This window comes from Malus sylvestris, chromosome 13, assembly GCF_916048215.2.
Source record: "Malus sylvestris chromosome 13, drMalSylv7.2, whole genome shotgun sequence".
In the NCBI taxonomy this organism is placed as follows: Eukaryota; Viridiplantae; Streptophyta; class Magnoliopsida; order Rosales; family Rosaceae; genus Malus; species Malus sylvestris.
The window spans coordinates 35869820-35887760 of record NC_062272.1 but is presented as its reverse complement, the minus strand read 5'-3'; the positions used below and the strand labels follow the sequence as shown (position 1 = coordinate 35887760).

Genomic DNA, 17941 nt, shown 5'->3' with positions numbered 1-17941 from the left:
AAAAAGATGTTTGAAATATGACAGTTTGGTGAGTCCAGAATAGTTTAAGTCAGACTTAAATCTTGAGGGGAATCTAGCCTATAGATATATTTTTTTCTCAAAACTTATTTTAGCTCGGTGGTTGGAGATGGTTTGGGGAGTTTTAAAGCTTATATTTTATGTTATTAGTTTAAATTATCATTGCCTAGAATGATACTTAAGATCACTAGATCGTATTACTAAGTGGTTGGTGGAAGACTGTTATTGGTTATTGAGTTTGTAAATTGGATATTCCACCCAATTTTGCTTTTAAGTTTTTCACAATAAATCTGAAGAAATATTCCATCTTTTTGGTACACACAAACAAACAAATCAGAAAAAAGTTTAGAGAGAGAGAGAAAGAGAGAGGGAGATAGTTACCAAAAAAAGCTCAAATGACGGTGGTGAAGATTTTGTTGGGATGGGATGAGATGAGATGGTCAAACTTAAGCAGCTCAGAGGGAGGCCAAAGCAAATCAAACGTGCTGTAGTTTGTATTGGAAAATCCAACCCAACCGAACCAAACCCAACCTCCTCACAAGAAGTCGGAATCCGAGGTTCCTGTCTTTTGATTATTTGCTGGTTTTGTTGTAACTTGCAATTTTATCTCAAATTCAAAGCAGAAACCCAGCAAGCAGTTCAGGGCACTTCTTCAGGTGAGTTTTTGGTTTTACTTTCTTTCTGTGTTCTTAAATTTTTACTGCAATTCTGGAATATGATGTTATGATTTCTTTTTCTACTTTATAAATAATTTTGGGTGGTAAATAGAATTAAGCTGTTTTCTTGAATTAGGGCTCAACTGATCCATTTTTTCTTGAATTTAAATTATCATATGTAAAACGACCAATGAACAATTATTGACTTTTTGTTTTTTTTTTGAGGGAAAATTATTGACTTAATATGTGCAGGAACTTGTAATTATTACTAGTATCTTTTTCTTACCACAAACTGTAGGGTTTGGTTAGTCCGATACGTTAAGCAAGCCTATTGGAAATTCGATTCTTATCAGAGCCTTGGATTGAAAATGAGAGCGATTGCTCGATCTATTCGCCAATGTAGATTGTCTTTGCGGCATCAAGCATGTCATTACTCAAGTGGGTTTGTGACAAGGCAGAAGCTGTTGGTAAACACCTGTGCTGGCGTTGCTCATCAATTAGCTAAAAATGGCGAGTTTGATATACTTCCACCCCCCACGCTTATGGTCTCGAGAGCTCTGTCAATTGATGCAGCTCAAGTTACTAATGGAGGTACTTCTTCTATTTTGGGTAGTCTTAGTTTGTAAAGAAGCATTCTAGTCTAAGTTTCGATGGTTTTGAGTTCAATAGCAGATGTAAAAAAAGCGGGGCCACTTGTTGAGTATGAACGAAGAATTGCTGCAGGGGAACTTGTTGACGGTGATGCCTGCCAGGTACGGAAAACAACTCAGTGGGTGTATTCTTTATCAGTTCCATATGGATAAATAGGAAATGGTAAGAATAAACACTGTTTGGTATCTTCCTTCATTCGAAATTTGAAGTGCTAAATGGCGCAGTGACAGTGCATGCAAACCTTGGAAGTCAGCTTCATGTTTTCACATACTGTTTGTTTGTTTTGGTTGAACAGATAATGTTTGTTACTGGACACTATTTAGAGGGAAATTATCCCGTAATTTGGTTCAGAATATTTAAACTCTCGGTCTTATTTAGTAAATCATGTGTTAAATGTGGGGTGCTCTGGTTGGATAACAGCTGAAAGAACTGTACTATTGCTTAAGACAATTAATATGCGTTCTTTATTTATTTTTCTTTCTTTTTTAAACGACTAATTTTTGCAGGTAGGCACCTTAAGAGAACTCCAAAGGCTTTATGATGAACTTGTTCAATCAGCTGATGCCTGCCGGTTGGATAGATATTCAACTTCTGCAAAATCTGGAAGGTACTCTTTGAAACTTCTTTAATTTCACCACTTGTGATCCAAATTCAAATTGTAGGCTGGTCTAGCCTATCATTAGCTTCGTGGTGAATTTTTTCTTTCCTACTTCTAATTTGTTCCATCTAGAAGTATTTACCAATCATTCATCCTTTTGTCCGTACACAGGAGTAGGTGGCTGTGGTCTCGTTTCATCCCACAATCTTCAACCTCACCTGTCAGAGGTCTTTATCTATATGGAGGAGTGGGAACCGGTAAAACCATGTTGATGGACTTGTTTTTTGATCAGCTGTAAGTTTAAATGAATGTTCTTTTTGTTATATTATTGTTTAATTTTCTAGATATTGTCACGTTGTTGTTCATAATCGTTGTGGAACAGTCCTTGTAAATACAATGGATCTTGGTGGTTATCAAAATTTATTTATTTCTGTTCTTGAATGTCAACTTTTCCAACTTTAACAACTTTTCCAACTTTAACAACTTTTCCAACGTTTCCTCCATCACATATTGCCATATTTATCTCCTAATACTTTGATTTTCATTTCTCAGACCTCCATCACATATTGCCATATTTATCTACTAATACTTTGATTTTCATTTCTCAGACAATGCAGTTGGAGGAAAAAGAGGATTCATTTTCATGACTTTATGCTGAACGTACATAAAACATTGCGAGTAAGATGCAATTCTTGATAAAAAAAACTTCGTTTGTCATATCTGAGAAATATCTTCTTATGCGAACGTAGGCTGTGTTTGGTAAAGTTTTAGGGTTACATTGTTTAACTCCCATTGTGAGAAATGTATCATGTAGTGCAGTAGATATCCGAATAGGTTGTCTTACAGTAATTTTGCAAAGAGAGATTTTATTTCAAAATAAGAGCTGTGCATTTACAGTACAACTGGTTTTCATACTTCCGGATTAGGAACACATTTTTTTTAGTAAGTTAATATTCATCCACACATCAAAACTAACTGTTCATTTTGTTGATGCATAAAACTGGAGGGGTCTTGGAACAATGTAAATCCGACCATGAATCTACAAAAAAGTAAAGAACACAAGATGTATCGTGGTTCATCCCAATGTTTGGGCTACGTCCACATTGATATTGTATTTCTTTGTGAGAGGATTGTGAGGGTGAGAGCTTCGCTCTGAATCTCAGAGCCCCCCTGATTGTGAGGGTGAGGAGGCCCTTTTATAGACTAAGGGCTCCTCTCCTTTTTACATATTTGCCTCTTCATTTATTACATAATTACATTTGAGTTCCTCGAGTATTTATACGAGATCTAAATACAGATGCCCTAAGTATGGTACAAACAGTAGCCTCCCAAGTCTTCAGTCAAGAGAGTCTTTTGGCTGGAGACTTGCAATTCAGTCCATGTGTGGGCCGAAGTAACTAGATGTCGTCTAGAACTAAATACTTGATATGAGATGGTGCTCAATGTGAAATGATGCTCAACTAAAAGTAGCACATGTTGTGAGGCTGCTCGACTTGTGGCTTATGTTGCCTTGGTTGGCTCGGCTTGTGGCGTTGAAGGTGAGGGGGTCCTTTTTATAGAATAAGGGCTCGCCCCTCAATACATAAATGATGGGCTAAAGTTGGTGCTCGTGGCGAGGCGATTGCTCAGTAGGTGGCGATGCTCTCTAATGATGGTGAGGGAGTTCTTTTTAAAGAATAAGGGTTCACTCCTCAATACATGAATAATGGGTTAGGAGTGATGCTCGCGGCGAGTTGGTTGCTTAGCTCCTCAATACATGAATAAAGGCTCGCTCCTCAATACATAAATGATGGGCTAGAGTTTATGCTTGCGGCGAGGCGGTTGCTCAATAGGCGACGATGCTCTCTAATGATGGTGAGGGAGCCCCTTTTATAAAATAAGGGCTCGCTCCTCAATACATAATTGATGGGTTAGGAGTGATACTCGCGGCGAGGCGGTTGTTCAGCTGGCGGTGATGCTCTCTAATGAAGGTGAGGGAGTCCCTTTTATAAAATAAGGGCTCGCTCCTTAATACCTAAGTGATGGGCTAAGTCCCCCAAGTACTTTTCATGAGGTCCAGTTGTGGAAGCCCAATATATGGTACATAGTGTAGTCCCCCAAGTCTTCAGTCAATAGAGTGTTGGTTGGAGACTTCAAATTGAATTCATGTATAGGCCGAAGTGGCGGTTGTTCGGAGATAGGATTTGTATACCCTGCACTGAAGCTTTGTAGGTGAGGCGTTGCAAGTGAAGCTTTGAAGATGAAGCTTTTGTAAATGAAGCTTTTGATGTTGAAGCTCTATAAATGAAGCTTTTGAAGTTGATTGACATGAGTGATGCTCATGAATGTTTATGTTGATTGACATGAGTGATGCCCATGGATGTTGATATGAGTGATGCTCATGAATGTTGATATGAGTGGTGCTCATGAATGTTGACATGAATGATGGTCATGCATGTTTATGTATGATTGACATGAGTGATGCTCATGAATGTTTATGTATAATTGACATGAGTGATGCTCATGTATAATTTTGGAGTACTGGACATACTTTTGATCACCTAGTGGGTGATAATAGCGGCAGACTGCCGAATAATTTTGGAGTACTGGGAGTACTTTTGATCACCTGGTTGGTGAAAATAGAGGCAGGCTGTCGAATAATTTTTGTAGTATTGGACGTATTTTTGATCACCTGGTTGGTGATAATAGAGACAGGTTGCCGAATAATTTTGGAGTACTGAACGTACTTTTGATCACCTGGTTGGTTATAATAGAGGGTCTGGCTCTTTTGGGCATATGGGTCTTCACCCTCCACATAACATTCCAGCCCATTATTTTGGGCTTGCCTTTTTTTTTTAATTTTTTTTTATTATCCTCTGATGGGGTTATACAGATATTTGCGAAAAATAAGAAAAATAAATTACATCATTTAAAAATAAATCCGACCCTTTACTCAATGGGTCACGCCTATAATTCCTTTTTTTGCATGCCATCACCACCACAATTATGTCTGCTTCTTTTTATCTTCTTTTGCTTTCTACTTTTGCTTTCTGCTTTTACTTTCTGCTTTTCTTTCGCACCTCTCTCTGTCTCTGTCTCTGCGCTGCTATCATGCATGTGCTACTCATCATTGAAAACATGCTTTACGTTTTGAGACTTCCCTTTATTCCTTGCTTTTGCAGTGTCACCCATGTGCTACTCATCGTCGAAGACAAGCTTTACGTCTTGAGACTTTAGGGAAGCAACGGCCTTCCAGTGATTGGAGTGGAAATCGGTGACATGGAATCTGAGGTGCGTAGGACCGGTGGTGGAGTCATATTGCGTTAGTGGCTTCGAATCTGAGGTACCCATCCTCTACCCATTTGCTTTTGCGGTGGAATCTGAAATAGATGGAAGCATAACCAAGCAAAAGCAAATAGCTTGGAAAGTGGAAATCCGTTCCGTACTAAGCACAGCTGCTTCCATGAACCTTGAGGATGACGACTGCGAATCTGGGTGAAGGACATGGACTACGCCGCATCATCACCTCCATGAAATGCGGGAAATTGAAACACTACGAGCATCGATTCCATCAACTCGCAGGCGATTTTCCCAACGACTTTAAAACCCAGAAAAATCGCTGGCTCTTCTGCATTTCAATCGACCCGATAATTTAATCAATGAAAACAATCTATTTCTCCTTTTGGGCTTTTGGGGTTGGATTCGACAGCGCTGTACAGTGTGGGTCTTAGGTGCCTCGAGAGCGTCGGCCATGGATGATGACGGCGGTGGCAGGGAGAGATTAAGGGAATCAGGTTTGGAGGCTAAGACGGCGGCGTTTCGCTCCTCGTCCTGCTTGAGAGCGACGTGGGCTGCTGCCAGCCGTTGATTGTTGACGAGGAGGGACTGGATCCCATGGTTTTGATGGGCGATACGGTCCTCCAGCAACTTTGACCTCTTGAGTGTGAAGCTTGGCAGTGGTGGCTGAATGACCAAAAGTTGCAAAGAACAAAAATGTAGAGGAACAGATGAGACATGCAAGAAGCAACTTTGGGAATGGAAGCTGATGGCTTTCCATATTTAGCTCAAACTCTGAGTTGCAGCTCCTGAAGAAGCTCAGAGAAATGAAGAACTGAGAGAGGGAGGGAGAGAGGAGGTGGCTGACTTTGCTGGAGATCCCTTAAATAAACGAGAGCACTTTGTGTATGTAGATCCAATGCCCAATCTAGCGCCAAAAGCTATAGAAGCCCAACGAGACACAGGACTTCTGAACAAAAGGAGACCGGCAAAGGCACCACCCAAGGAGGAGTAGACGAAGCGGCGGACGGTCAGATCGAGACAGGCGTCCCATTTGGTGTTCACGTCGTACGGCGGTGGGATGATTTCTTTGTTGTCCGCCATTGTAGCCACCTATATTTTCTGCTTTGATTCTTTTCTTCTCTCTCTTCCTTCTCCTCTTGCTTTCCGCTTTGGTTTAGAGATTTGTGTTCTTTGATCCCCAAATATGGATTCAGATTGGAAAATGTGCTAGTACTGACTACGACTGAGGGGAGAGAGAGAGAAAGGTTATTGGGTTTCTGAGTTTTTTGTGATTTTGCAAATTCACGGTGGTGAGATGTGATGAAAAAAATGAAAGAGAACCGACATATTTTTTTCGTGTCGATTCCCACAGACGGCGCCAAATGTTGATGCACAAAACCGGAGGGGTCTTGGAACAACGTAAATCCGACCGTGAATCTGCAAGAAAGTAAAGAACATAAGATGTATCGTGGTTCACCCCAATGTTTGGGCTACGTCCATACTGATATTGTATTTTTCTGTTTGTGAGAGGATTTTGAGGGTGAGAGCTTCGCTCTGAATCTCAGAGCCCCCTGATTGTGAGGGTGAGGAGGCCCTTTTATAGACTAAAGGCTCCTCCCCTTTTTACATATTTGCCCCTTCATTTATTACATAATTACATTTGAGTCCCTCGAGTATTTATACGAGATCTAAATACGAAGGCCCTAAGTATGGTACAAACACATTTCATTCTGGACATTTGTTGCTTTGGTACTAGTTCTTATAAAACTACCTGTTAAGGTTAGTGTGGATGTTGTATATTTTCTCAGAAGCACCAGGGTGTAGAAGATCCACTTGAAGTTGTTGCAGGAGAGATATCGGACGAGGCAGTCTTGTTGTGTCTGGATGAATTCATGGTAGAGCACTAGTATGCGAAAATATGATTGGAAATCATATCATACTACTTGTTCTTTTGTTGTACTGATTATCCTGTGGTCTTTTGTAGGTGACTGATGTTGCTGATGCATTAATAGTAAATCGTCTGTTTAGACATCTCTTCGATAATGGTATTGTAAGTAGTTTACTTTTATTTACTCTCTTGTGCTCATGGCCTTTTATACACTGAATCTATGCAGTTTCCAATGAAATTCATACAATTTTCTTTGTTTTGATTTTGATTTTTAATTTTTTGTGTGAGGCAAGTTTAGATCCTTGTTTCCACCTCCAATCGTGCTCCAGATAAGCTGTATGAAGGTGGACTGCAGAGGGATCTTTTTCTGCCGTTCATTGCGACTTTGAAGGTATGTATCTGGATGTGATCTCATCTGCTCATTATTAGATTGGTTCATACCAGTGATTTTAAAATACGCTTGGAACAGAACAAGTTAAAATGTAGCCAAACCACTTGTGGAGTGACCAAATCTTTAACTGGGTTTTGTTTGGTGCTAGAATATTTGTTTTATGTATGCATTGTGTGCATGACTTTTTATCATGCTTTCCTAATCTGTTATTTAGTTTGCACTTCATAACAACGGGATATTTTGGCTGTAGGAAAGATGTGTAGTTCATGAAATTGGTTCTGCAGTAGACTACCGGAAACTGACTTCGGTAAGATATCAAGTCCACTAAGATTATTCCACAGTTCAGGTGATATTACCTAATGTTTATAAATATCGAATCTCATGATTGCACCTTAACTACAGGCGGAGCAGGGTTTCTACTTTGTTGGCAAAGATTTGTCGGGATTTCTTAAGCAAAAATTTCAAGAATTGATTGGGGAACACGAAGCTGTTCCACAAGAAGCAGAAGTAGTAATGGGAAGGACATTAAAGGTACTTTCTTGGTTGCCTTTTGGTGAGGCATTTGCTGAGAAATATTATGTAGTCATGTTGACTTTTGGATCTGACTATATGTTTTTTTAATTCCTGTAAGGTTCCGCTAGGTGCTAATGGATGTGCGTATTTTCCTTTTGAGGAACTCTGTGACAGACCATTGGGAGCTGCAGATTATTTGGGATTGTGCAGTAAGTAAAGCCTAGCAGATTCGATCATTTCATTCATATTAGGATATTAAATTTAATTTCAGATAGCAATATATGACATCGTTGTGTTGAGTCTTGGGAATGGATTCAAATTAATATTTAGTACTGTTGCAGTCCTACACTAAGAATAGGAGCTGCAAAACATAAATCTGGATGTCGAACATTGGATCATACTTCCCTGTATTCTTTTTTTTAATTAAAACCTCTTCTCATCTTATTCTTGACTAATACTTGCGCAGTTTCAAAATTCATGTGTCTTTTATCCGCTATTCCTATATGTGACATATGAATGATAGATATAGATCTTGGTGAACCCTTATAGATTTTATTTTTACTTGGATGCACAAAGATTGAAATCGTATTTCCTTAGAACTATTGGCTCTTCTTTAGTAGTAGGAGCTGCCAAACACCCTATTATGCAAATTTCGTATTTCAAGAATCAAGAATAAGTTCTCTTAAAGGTTCTGCATTTTCCTTTTACAGAGAATTACCATACCTTGGCATTGGAGGGCGTCCCAGTTTTCGGACTCCACAATAGGACAGCTGCATACCGGTTTGTCACTCTAGTTGATGTATGTTCTCTGTTTCTTCATAAATAGGTTGGCCATTTTAGTTACAACTTTTGGAATTCAGCAGTTCATGCTCCAAATTGACACGGAAGGGAACACATCTCCTACGTAAAATCTTTTTCAATACCTCCTCTTTTTCCTTCTAATTCCCAAACACATCAACATTCCGCTTTTCCGAAATATTAGGGAATAAGATTTGTTCATATCTTTGGTTGTCCTCCACAGGATACTGCTGTAACTTCATTTGGGTTATAGCTTAATCACCATTCCTTTCTCCCCCATCATGATTTGTAGCATTCGAAATAGATAAGCTGTATTAAATTATGCTATTCACTAATGTGGCCACAGGTGATGTACGAGAACAAGGCCAGGCTTTTGTGTACAGCTGAGGGAACTCCCCTTGAACTCTTTGAAAAGATAGTGACAATCGCTGATGCCCAACAAATTGCGCCTAGAACCTCTTCGAGGTCAAGGAAAAATGATGTTGCGGGGCTGTGTGTGGATAATGAATTGGGTTTTGCCAAAGACCGCACCATTAGTAGGTATGTTCCTCTGCAGAATCGATAATAGTAATTAGTTTGGAACTCGGATTCTATCTTTGTACCTGTCTCATTTGTCTATTATTGCTCATTGGCGCTTCCTTTCTAGTACTACATGACAACTTTCCCAATTTTCTTGAAAATATGCACGCTTTGATTGGATGAAATTCCCGAGGTTAGTATTCAATCAATTCTGTTGGTTTGGATTTAAGGGCGGGAAAGAAAATGTGGCGTGCATTATGTTTAGAAATTTTGGGTCATCAAAAGGTCTTGTTCTCCTTCACCTCTTTTAGGCATGCATTGTCTTATCCTAACCTTTTACAACTGGAACCAGAATATCTCGTTTAGAATCTTGTGTCATGTTTTTGTCCTACTTTCACCATTTACAACCCCTAAAACGAAATAAGTGTAACTGAAAATAAGTGACTTAAGGTTTCTGGGATCGAATTGGGAAGGGAATGGAAAAAAAACTTGACGAATAAGTCTATTTTGACACGACGTAGTTTTGGTTGTATGAAGTTGTCAATCTGGTTGTTCTGGATCTCTCTATATTGCAACTTTGCTTTTTTGATCAAAATATTGCAACTTTGCTAGTATTGATTGTGAAACCACTGTGGAGTGCAGATTAACAGAGATGAATAGCAAAGAATATTTGGAGCACCATGCCGAAACATTGGCTGAGAAGAATTCACAGGAAGGTGTGAATCTCAATAAGATGGTGCAAGTATGATGCCATAAACAGATCCAGCTTACTCCAGTAAACCATCGTTTTGTTAACTCTATGGTTGCATTTCAAGAATCAGCAGCATTCACCATCATTGTATAGTTTTGAGGCTTGATTACTTCCTTGTGATTCATGGGCTATTTAACCAGGTCATCAGAATATTTTTTTTTTAATTTTTTTTAACAAACGATATTATACCAAGGGGCTTAGCCTCACAATAGGTTAAGCAATAATGTGGTTCAAATTCGTTTTTGGCGAAAATCGAATCTAAGACCTCTTACTTATAAATGAAGAGGAATTACTTGAATGATAGTGTGAAGGAGTTATATCAACTTTTCGTTTTCTTCAATGAATGAGTTAAGGCTTTCAACTATATATGTTTTCTAGATGAAACGATAGCGGTCTTATTAGCAACTCGAGAAAGTACAAACTTCAAACATCGCATCTTGGATTAAATCCGAAGGATCCTCAAATAAAAATAACTCAAATAAAAACAAGGCCAGCATTGCCAATCTAAAGAGGAACTGCAAAAGAAACAAATAATGGCCGTTCAGATAGGGTCGCTGCGCAAAAACCCGCCTACGAAGCTACCAATTGCATCATGATAAACTACAACAACACCACCATGAGACACGAACAAAAGACACAAGCCTAAAAAGGCAAATTTAACACGCACAAAAGCTAAATTAAAAAACCCACTTCACAAAAATTCAGTCACATCTCTTGCCAAACCCATACTACGCAAAACAAACTAAGAGAAAGGATTCTAAGAGAAGGATTGGATTGGAAAAAAAATGATAAAGAGAATGTTGACGACCTTATTAGGATCTTCTCCTTTTAACCTTCACATTTCTCCTTATTTTGCATGTTTCAAACTGCTTAACTTACTCTTTAAAGATTATCTCTGCAAAAAAATTGACTAAATTTGAAATCATTAGTCGTTCAACAGTTATCTATTGATAGAAGATGAATCATAATGTTTGCAGTTGAACACTGAAATTTGTTTAAAAAAATCACAGCCCTGAACCTTTCCTGCATGAATCTCTTGCAGGCAAAGTTTCTCAAGTGCAAAAGTCAAAGCCATACAGTCGTACAGATCTCATCCTCTATTAGTCGCAGACTCACATGCCAAAGTCATTTGGATTTTTTTACCCATCTGCTCTGCACGCTGTTTTTAAATCCCATAAACTGAATGTCCTTCATCTGGCGTAGTTAGTTGAATGGGTTAATTGCATGTAAGGATCAAAATGGGCACCTTTATTAGAGGTAAATTCCTACCCCAAAAGAGTTCTTCACAGATTTAGGGACCTTTGATATTATAAAATATTATGGAAAATAATGTAATCAACCCATCCACACTAGCTATAATTCAACTAACTAAACGACTTTAATTTTAATTGATTTTTTAAAGGAATAATTTTGCATAATTTTTAATAAGGAAGGTTTCAAATATAAGAAGAAAGTCCCTGAATGAGTCACAAAATATTTTTGTGTACGAATTTCCCCACACTTATGTGGAGCCCAGTATCTCGCAAAGACGAAAAATATGAAGCAAGAGATGTAGAAATGGAACTTAAACGATAAAATCAGATTAAAAAAAATTAAAAAATGTTATTTGAATTTCTTTCTCTAAATGGCTATTTCAGAGTGCCAGTTTTTTTTTTTAGTACAACAATATATTTTACACTAAGAGGAGGAAAAGTTCGGTTAAACCACATAATAGACAACCTAATTTGGTATTGAATTCGTTGTCTACGAGATTCAAACATAAAATCTCTTACTTACAAGTAATGAGAAATACTGCAGTCCATAGTACTGAGTGGCCGGTGCCAATGTTAACAGCTCCCAAAAAAGTATAAAATTTGAAAGAGTTATTTACACTTCACACCAATGTTTTTTGTATTCTCATAAAAGGTCATGACGTTTCAAAAATTGTACCAACACCTATGAAAGTCATATTTGTTTTCGAAAAGCTCATTCCGTGATAATTCTTTATTTGACAAATTTAGAGTTAATTACAAGAACATCCCCTGAGATTTATCGTATTTTTTTGTTGTTGTAAGGAAGGAGTTATGTGAAAGCTGTAAAACCTAAGGAAGTTACATATGAAAATACAAAAAGACTGGAAGGGGTGTATATTTTTTATTTTATAATTTGAAATTTCTGGGAATACTAGTGTAATTTTCGAGCCTTGTCGGGTTTTGTGAAATCACAACAAATATTAAAACGTGTTAGTTTAAATAATTGATCAATAATGTCGCGGGATAGTTTAAATAACTGAATAATGTCGCGGGATTTCATATCACCTCCATTTGTGGTGCGAATATAACGCGGAGGCCTTTTTCACGCGTTCGTCTTCGTCCTTGCAATTTTGGAGTCCACATCCGGCCATTCCCTATGATCACTGCCTGTCTCTGGCAGGCAATCAAACCCTCGCAGATCATATCAATTTGAATATGCGTAAGTGCATGCTTGTTAATAGGGAATTGGCATTAGGAGCGATTAACAACATAATATATGTTTGGTTTGTATGACAAGGGCTTCTTTCATTTCAATCACTTTTGAATGAAAGTGTTTCAATTCTTGATACGAGAATTTGTACTGCCGAAGGTGTTTCTTGATCCTTGAGGTACTATAGATATTAACCACGAAATAAAACGATCATTGTGCATTTCTTTTTCATTAGTTTGAAACACATTTTGTTCGATTTTGTGCTTCAAATAAAGTTCTGCGTCGACATTAAAATTTGGAGTGTTTTGTTCAGTTTGGTGTCGGAGCTTATTCACAGGGGATTGGAGAATTATATACATATCCTCTTGAACGGGAATGGCAGCAGGAGCCGGCAGTCAGAAAAGCTTAAGAAAAGCGTTGAAAACAGTTGGATTGGCGAAAGCCAATGGTGATTTCAAGGTAATTTTAAAGCATGTGTGCGTTGTCACCTTAGTTTATCAGATTGATCACTTTATGATTCATAAATCTTGATAGGGGATATGCAATGCAGGCACTGGACATTGCCATCGCCAAGGCCACGAATCATGATGAACTACTGCCCAAGGAGAAACATGTTATAAGTGTGTGAATTGTTGTTGCTTGCCAACATGAATGCTTGTTCCGTTGAGTTTATTTATCTATGGTTTTCATTTGATTGGATACTTTTGATCTGTAATATGAAAATTCCCATTGATAGCTAGGGAAATTGAGCGTTCAATTATTCAGTTCGGTTCTACCAGAAAAGTAGCCTCTGATTATAAACCAATGTTTTCAGATTTCTTTTTCGTTGTGTTACATGGATAGGATGCCGAGAAATTTCAGCAATAAGTTTTTCCGAGTATCTAATGTCAATTCAGAAAATGACAAGTTTGCTACTCACCTACTTTCATTTCATCTCTTCACTTAGATTGCTTATGTTCTTGTGTTGCCAGCTATATTAAATGCAGTGTCAGCTTCAAGACCTCGTGCTGAAGTTGCGTATTGCATCTTTGGTCTTGCCAGGCGTCTTTCTAAGACCCACAGTTGGAAGGTATGCTCCTATTGACCACCTTGCTTATTTTGTTTCCCTTTACAACTGCTTGATGTAGTGCATACATACAGCAGAAGTAACTGATAGGTTCAGGGAGTAGATGTCAATTGCATATGATAAGATTGGGTTAGTCGATAAATATATCATAGATAATCTACTAATGGATCCGAACGGTTTAGTGTTTTCAACAGCTCAGAGGAAGTGGTTTTTCTTCTCAAATTTAACTGATTTTCCACTCTACCAATGTATAATATAGGCAATAATGGTGGTAAAATTAAAGTCATATTACATCGGATCCTTTCAGATATAGGTAGTAAGTATTATTCATGCAGTACTAGATCAAGAAAGGGAAAATAAATGTAAACTAGAACCCTCAAGTTTTCTTTATTCAATACCAGTTTCGTATCGAAATATCAGATTATTCAGCTAACACTAGACCTGATGACCTGCTTTTTGATGGTTGCCGTAACCCCTTGATTTCGTGTTGTGACAATATTTGAAATGTATTCAACCTGACAAAAAAAGAAGCATATAACTCCTGGTTCCATGTTGTTTTATTAGTTGTATATACATGTTTCTTCAAATAACTCTCCGCATATATGATTCTTGTTTCTAATGATCTCCGTCTGCAATGGACATTTCCCATTATTTGTTAATGTATGAATATAAACAATATTTGTATGAATACAAAGAGTCTCAGCTTGGAGTTACGTATATGCCTAGGTAGCACTGAAAACTGTGATTGTTGTGCACCGTGGGTTGAGGGAAGTTGATGATACATTTTGCGACTCGCTAGTCAAATATAGCTGGAGTAGAGGTCATATACTGGATTTATCTCATGTTTGGGATCAATCAAGTACAAGTGGTACGTACTATTCCTTTTCTTACCATTGATTTATTATCTGAAGAGGTTTTCTAGCTAGCACTGCTAAGACTGACCATTGAGGTGTGTTTTGGCATCAAGCATTGGGTTATTCTGCCTGGGTGCGGACATATGCATCATATCTTGAAGAGCACCTTGAATGTTTCCGGGTATTGAAGTATGACGTTCAGAAAGATCACTCGGTACGCAGTTTGAATTAAATCATTATGTGTAAGCAAGCTGAGCTTCAATATGTTAAAGTCCACTGAACCTGAATTTTATGCTAAACCAACCCATCATTTGGTATGCTTAAACACTATCGATTTTAACACGTCAACTGTATGTTACATTTCTTTGCTATTTTCAGATCATATAAATGGTCAGTTTTGCGATGCTGTTACGAATAAAGGATCTAATATGTTTGATATGTCTACAGAAAACCATGGAACTGGATACCACAGATTTACTAAGGCAATTACCCGCTTTGCAACAGCTTCTTTCTCGCCTTCTTGATTGCCAGGTGCGAATCCATGCTTTTTTACTTTATTTTTGTAGTTTCATTATCCTCTTTGAAATTTGTGTCAAGATGTTCATTTTTCCTGCATTTTAAATTGAAAACTGATCTTATCCGCCACTGTTGTGTCTCTCCCCCTTAAATATTTTATGAAAGTATCGATATCTTGCCGTTTTGCAGCCAGAGGTGGGAACACTATATAATGTCTTGATTCAATATGCCCTTTCAATGGTAAAAATTATCAGAACCTCATCAATATTGTTACTAGCTAGCTATAACCTAACCTCAGATTAGCTCCTGGAATCTGGTGTCATTTCGTTCTAACCTTGCGTAGGGTGTTCCTCCATCAGGTTGCAGGTGAAAGTGCAAAGCTGTATGCTGCAATTAATGGTGGTATTGTCAATTTACTTGACAAGGTGAGCCTTGGTTTTCATCTGTGCAATATGGAGGGCTTTTGTGTTCATCCTAGCTAGCTTCCATGAAACATCAATCTAGCACTCTCACTGTATTTTCTGGCAGTTTTTTGAGATGCAGCGAAATGATGCAGTTAAAGCACTTGAAATATATAAGAAGTCAGGAAGTCAGGTATACGTTGCTCAGTGCTCTTGTTGTTGTACTATTGCTTCCTTCAAAGATGTTATATCAAACTTTATATTCAAATTTGGAAACATTTTATGTTGCTGTAGGAAGAGAGGTTATCGGAGTTCTTTGAGAGCTGCAGGAGCCTTAATTTTGGACGGGCACTGAAATTCATTAAAATTGAACGGGTTGGAGTTTTTAATTTTGACTTTGTATTTCTTATGAGTCCCCCTTGAATTGATTCCTGAGTGTGGATATTATCTATAACTGCAGCCCCCTGCATCATTCTTGACTACCATGGAAGATTATGTGAAGGAGGCTCCCTGCAGTACAACGCTTCAATGTACACCGGTATGATGCTTCAACTTTTTGTTCTGTGGTTCTCATGTTATGCACTCACCATAATTTGACAAACTTGTTTGATCGAAGGGAGGCTAATGTCCACATAATAGAACAATCTAAATCTTTTGTATGTTTCTCGTGGGCAATTATAACAAGTTGTAACCGCATTATATACTTCGTGCATCAAACTTCTTTCCACCAAAATTTCTCAATGATAGAGCTAATCAACAGCATAACTTGTGATCAGACCTATGATGAGCAAGATTCTGCTCCCAAGGAAGTTGAGACGATAGAAGGTGATTTCTTAATTGACCATGAACCAGATGATAATAATAGTGAACAAAAATCAAATGAAGGCCCAAAGAGTGAGAGTGAGGCTGCTGCCACATCACATGTTGTTGACCTCCTGGTATGGTAAATGCTGCTGAGTTTGTTATAAAAATGGACACTTGCATTTTTATTTCCTTCACTCATCTGTTCTTGTCACTCTTTATACTAGAGCTTCGATGAATTAACTCTGGCAACATCAGAATCGGATGAGAAAAATTCCCTCGCACTTGCAATCGTTGAGCCTGGTAATTAACTTCTACTTTTCCTTTGTTTTTAATTGATACTATGCTGCCTAGCATGTAGTGTCTAACAGTCTAAGGATATATTTACTAAATGGTTTATTTGGCTTGTACATCTTATCACATCAGATTCCAAACAAGAATGTCTGAGTACGACAAGTGCGGAGGAGTCCAGTTGGGAGGTGGCACTTTTTACAGCACCAAGTTGCCATGCAGCTGCAGCTACAGCACCAACTTCTAATGTAGCTCCGGTTGAAGAGACAAAGTCGGTAAGGCTTCCTTTCCTTGTCACGTGCTTGCACTTAGGATAATCGGTCCTGATTATGGATTTGGATTAAGGCAATCTGATAACACCAATTTAATTATAACCGGTTGTTGGAAAAAATTACTGAGAAGATTGGGGTAACATTGCTATTCTGTGTTAAAAAATATGCAGGGTGTTGGGCTGGACAGGTTGACACTGGACAGTCTGTACGATGGTGTAATCACAAGTACACAAAATCAGAATAATAACGCGATATACTACCATAGACAGATGCCGTCTAATCCTTTTGATGATGTTGTTGATCCTTACCAATTAGCCTCCCCATTTCACCCAACCAACATGCAGATGGCTATCATGCCCCAACAAGTACAACAAGGCCAAGTCCCATTTTATGCTTCGTATAGCAATGCACTTGCAATACCGCCAACCAACGTGCAAATGCCTCCTTTCATGCATCCACAACAAGTTTTCATTATGCAGCAGCAGCAACAGCAAGTGCAACAGCAGCAGTTAACCAACATCAGCCATAACCCTACAAATTCTTCCAGCAATCCCTTCGCTATTGATCAGAGTTATTCACAACCACCTTCAGAACTCTTGCAATAGCATGGTTTAGTTGATCCCCTACAAGAAGTTGAGCATTTCTGATTTCTGCCCCAAGCAAGGTTTGAGTTTTGCAGTGGAAAAGCAGCGGCAATCCAAGTCATGAAAAATTTTGGTGTAAAATAGCAGCCATTTCAGTTCATATTTTAGGCACTACTTGTGCTGCAGGTTGAGATGTGCTTCGATAGTAAATGACTTCTCTCTCTCATTTTCTTCTCTCCCTTTCTTTTCTTTTGAACCAAGACTAAAAGAACAACTTGTTAAACTTCAAAAACAAAAAAAATATGAATCCAAGCTGTTCGATCTTCAAAAAAGTCCTCGTGCACTTAGTCCTAGTGAAAAAAAGAGAATAACAAAAAGTGTATGACATTTTTGAAGTGCGAACTGCTTCCACCAAGAACCTGTGGAACAAATTTGCAGACTCGACTTGAACTCGGCATCCAGCGATAGAACTAGCCACCACAAGGGACTAAACCGAACAAAGAAGAAAAGAAGAATAAGAGGGATATAAGTGGAAGGGAAAGGCCTCCAATGGATATAAATGGAAGGGAAAGGCCTCCAATGGACCGTGTATTATTTCATCGTGCGATTTGGAAAATTTGGAAGAAATAACCAAATTTTAGGCTCCATATAAAGTTATAGCCATCATTTTAAT

The 17941-nt window shown here is 38.3% G+C and overlaps 2 protein-coding genes across 9 annotated transcripts; both read left to right on the top strand.

Moving 5' to 3' along the window:
* Positions 1-332: 332 nt before the first annotated feature.
* On the top strand, positions 333-10381 carry LOC126596635 (uncharacterized). Of its 5 annotated transcripts, none has more exons than XM_050263289.1 (15): positions 333-674; positions 1028-1265; positions 1344-1426; positions 1832-1932; positions 2095-2217; positions 2532-2601; positions 6990-7076; positions 7166-7231; positions 7368-7460; positions 7711-7767; positions 7863-7991; positions 8092-8182; positions 8684-8772; positions 9118-9311; positions 9933-10381. In XM_050263289.1, exons 2-15 carry the CDS (start codon positions 1043-1045, stop codon positions 10036-10038), a joined length of 1512 nt encoding a protein of 503 aa, XP_050119246.1. In that variant the 5' UTR covers positions 333-674; positions 1028-1042; the 3' UTR covers positions 10039-10381. The 5 variants fall into 5 exon arrangements, with proteins under 5 accessions (XP_050119246.1, XP_050119247.1, XP_050119244.1 ...); XM_050263290.1 differs by having other exon boundaries at positions 973-1265; positions 1347-1426; XM_050263287.1 differs by having other exon boundaries at positions 973-1265.
* Positions 10382-12333: 1952 nt separating this feature from the next.
* LOC126595623 (putative clathrin assembly protein At5g35200) lies at positions 12334-17494 on the top strand. Of its 4 annotated transcripts, none has more exons than XM_050261907.1 (16): positions 12334-12492; positions 12797-12942; positions 13034-13103; positions 13455-13552; positions 14276-14417; positions 14517-14617; positions 14851-14934; positions 15109-15159; positions 15279-15344; positions 15448-15513; positions 15615-15695; positions 15781-15858; positions 16097-16258; positions 16349-16424; positions 16548-16687; positions 16855-17494. In XM_050261907.1, exons 2-16 carry the CDS (start codon positions 12859-12861, stop codon positions 17287-17289), a joined length of 1734 nt encoding a protein of 577 aa, XP_050117864.1. In that variant the 5' UTR covers positions 12334-12492; positions 12797-12858; the 3' UTR covers positions 17290-17494. The 4 variants fall into 4 exon arrangements, with proteins under 4 accessions (XP_050117864.1, XP_050117866.1, XP_050117863.1 ...); XM_050261909.1 differs by having other exon boundaries at positions 13018-13103; XM_050261906.1 differs by having other exon boundaries at positions 12334-12661.
* Positions 17495-17941: the final 447 nt, after the last annotated feature.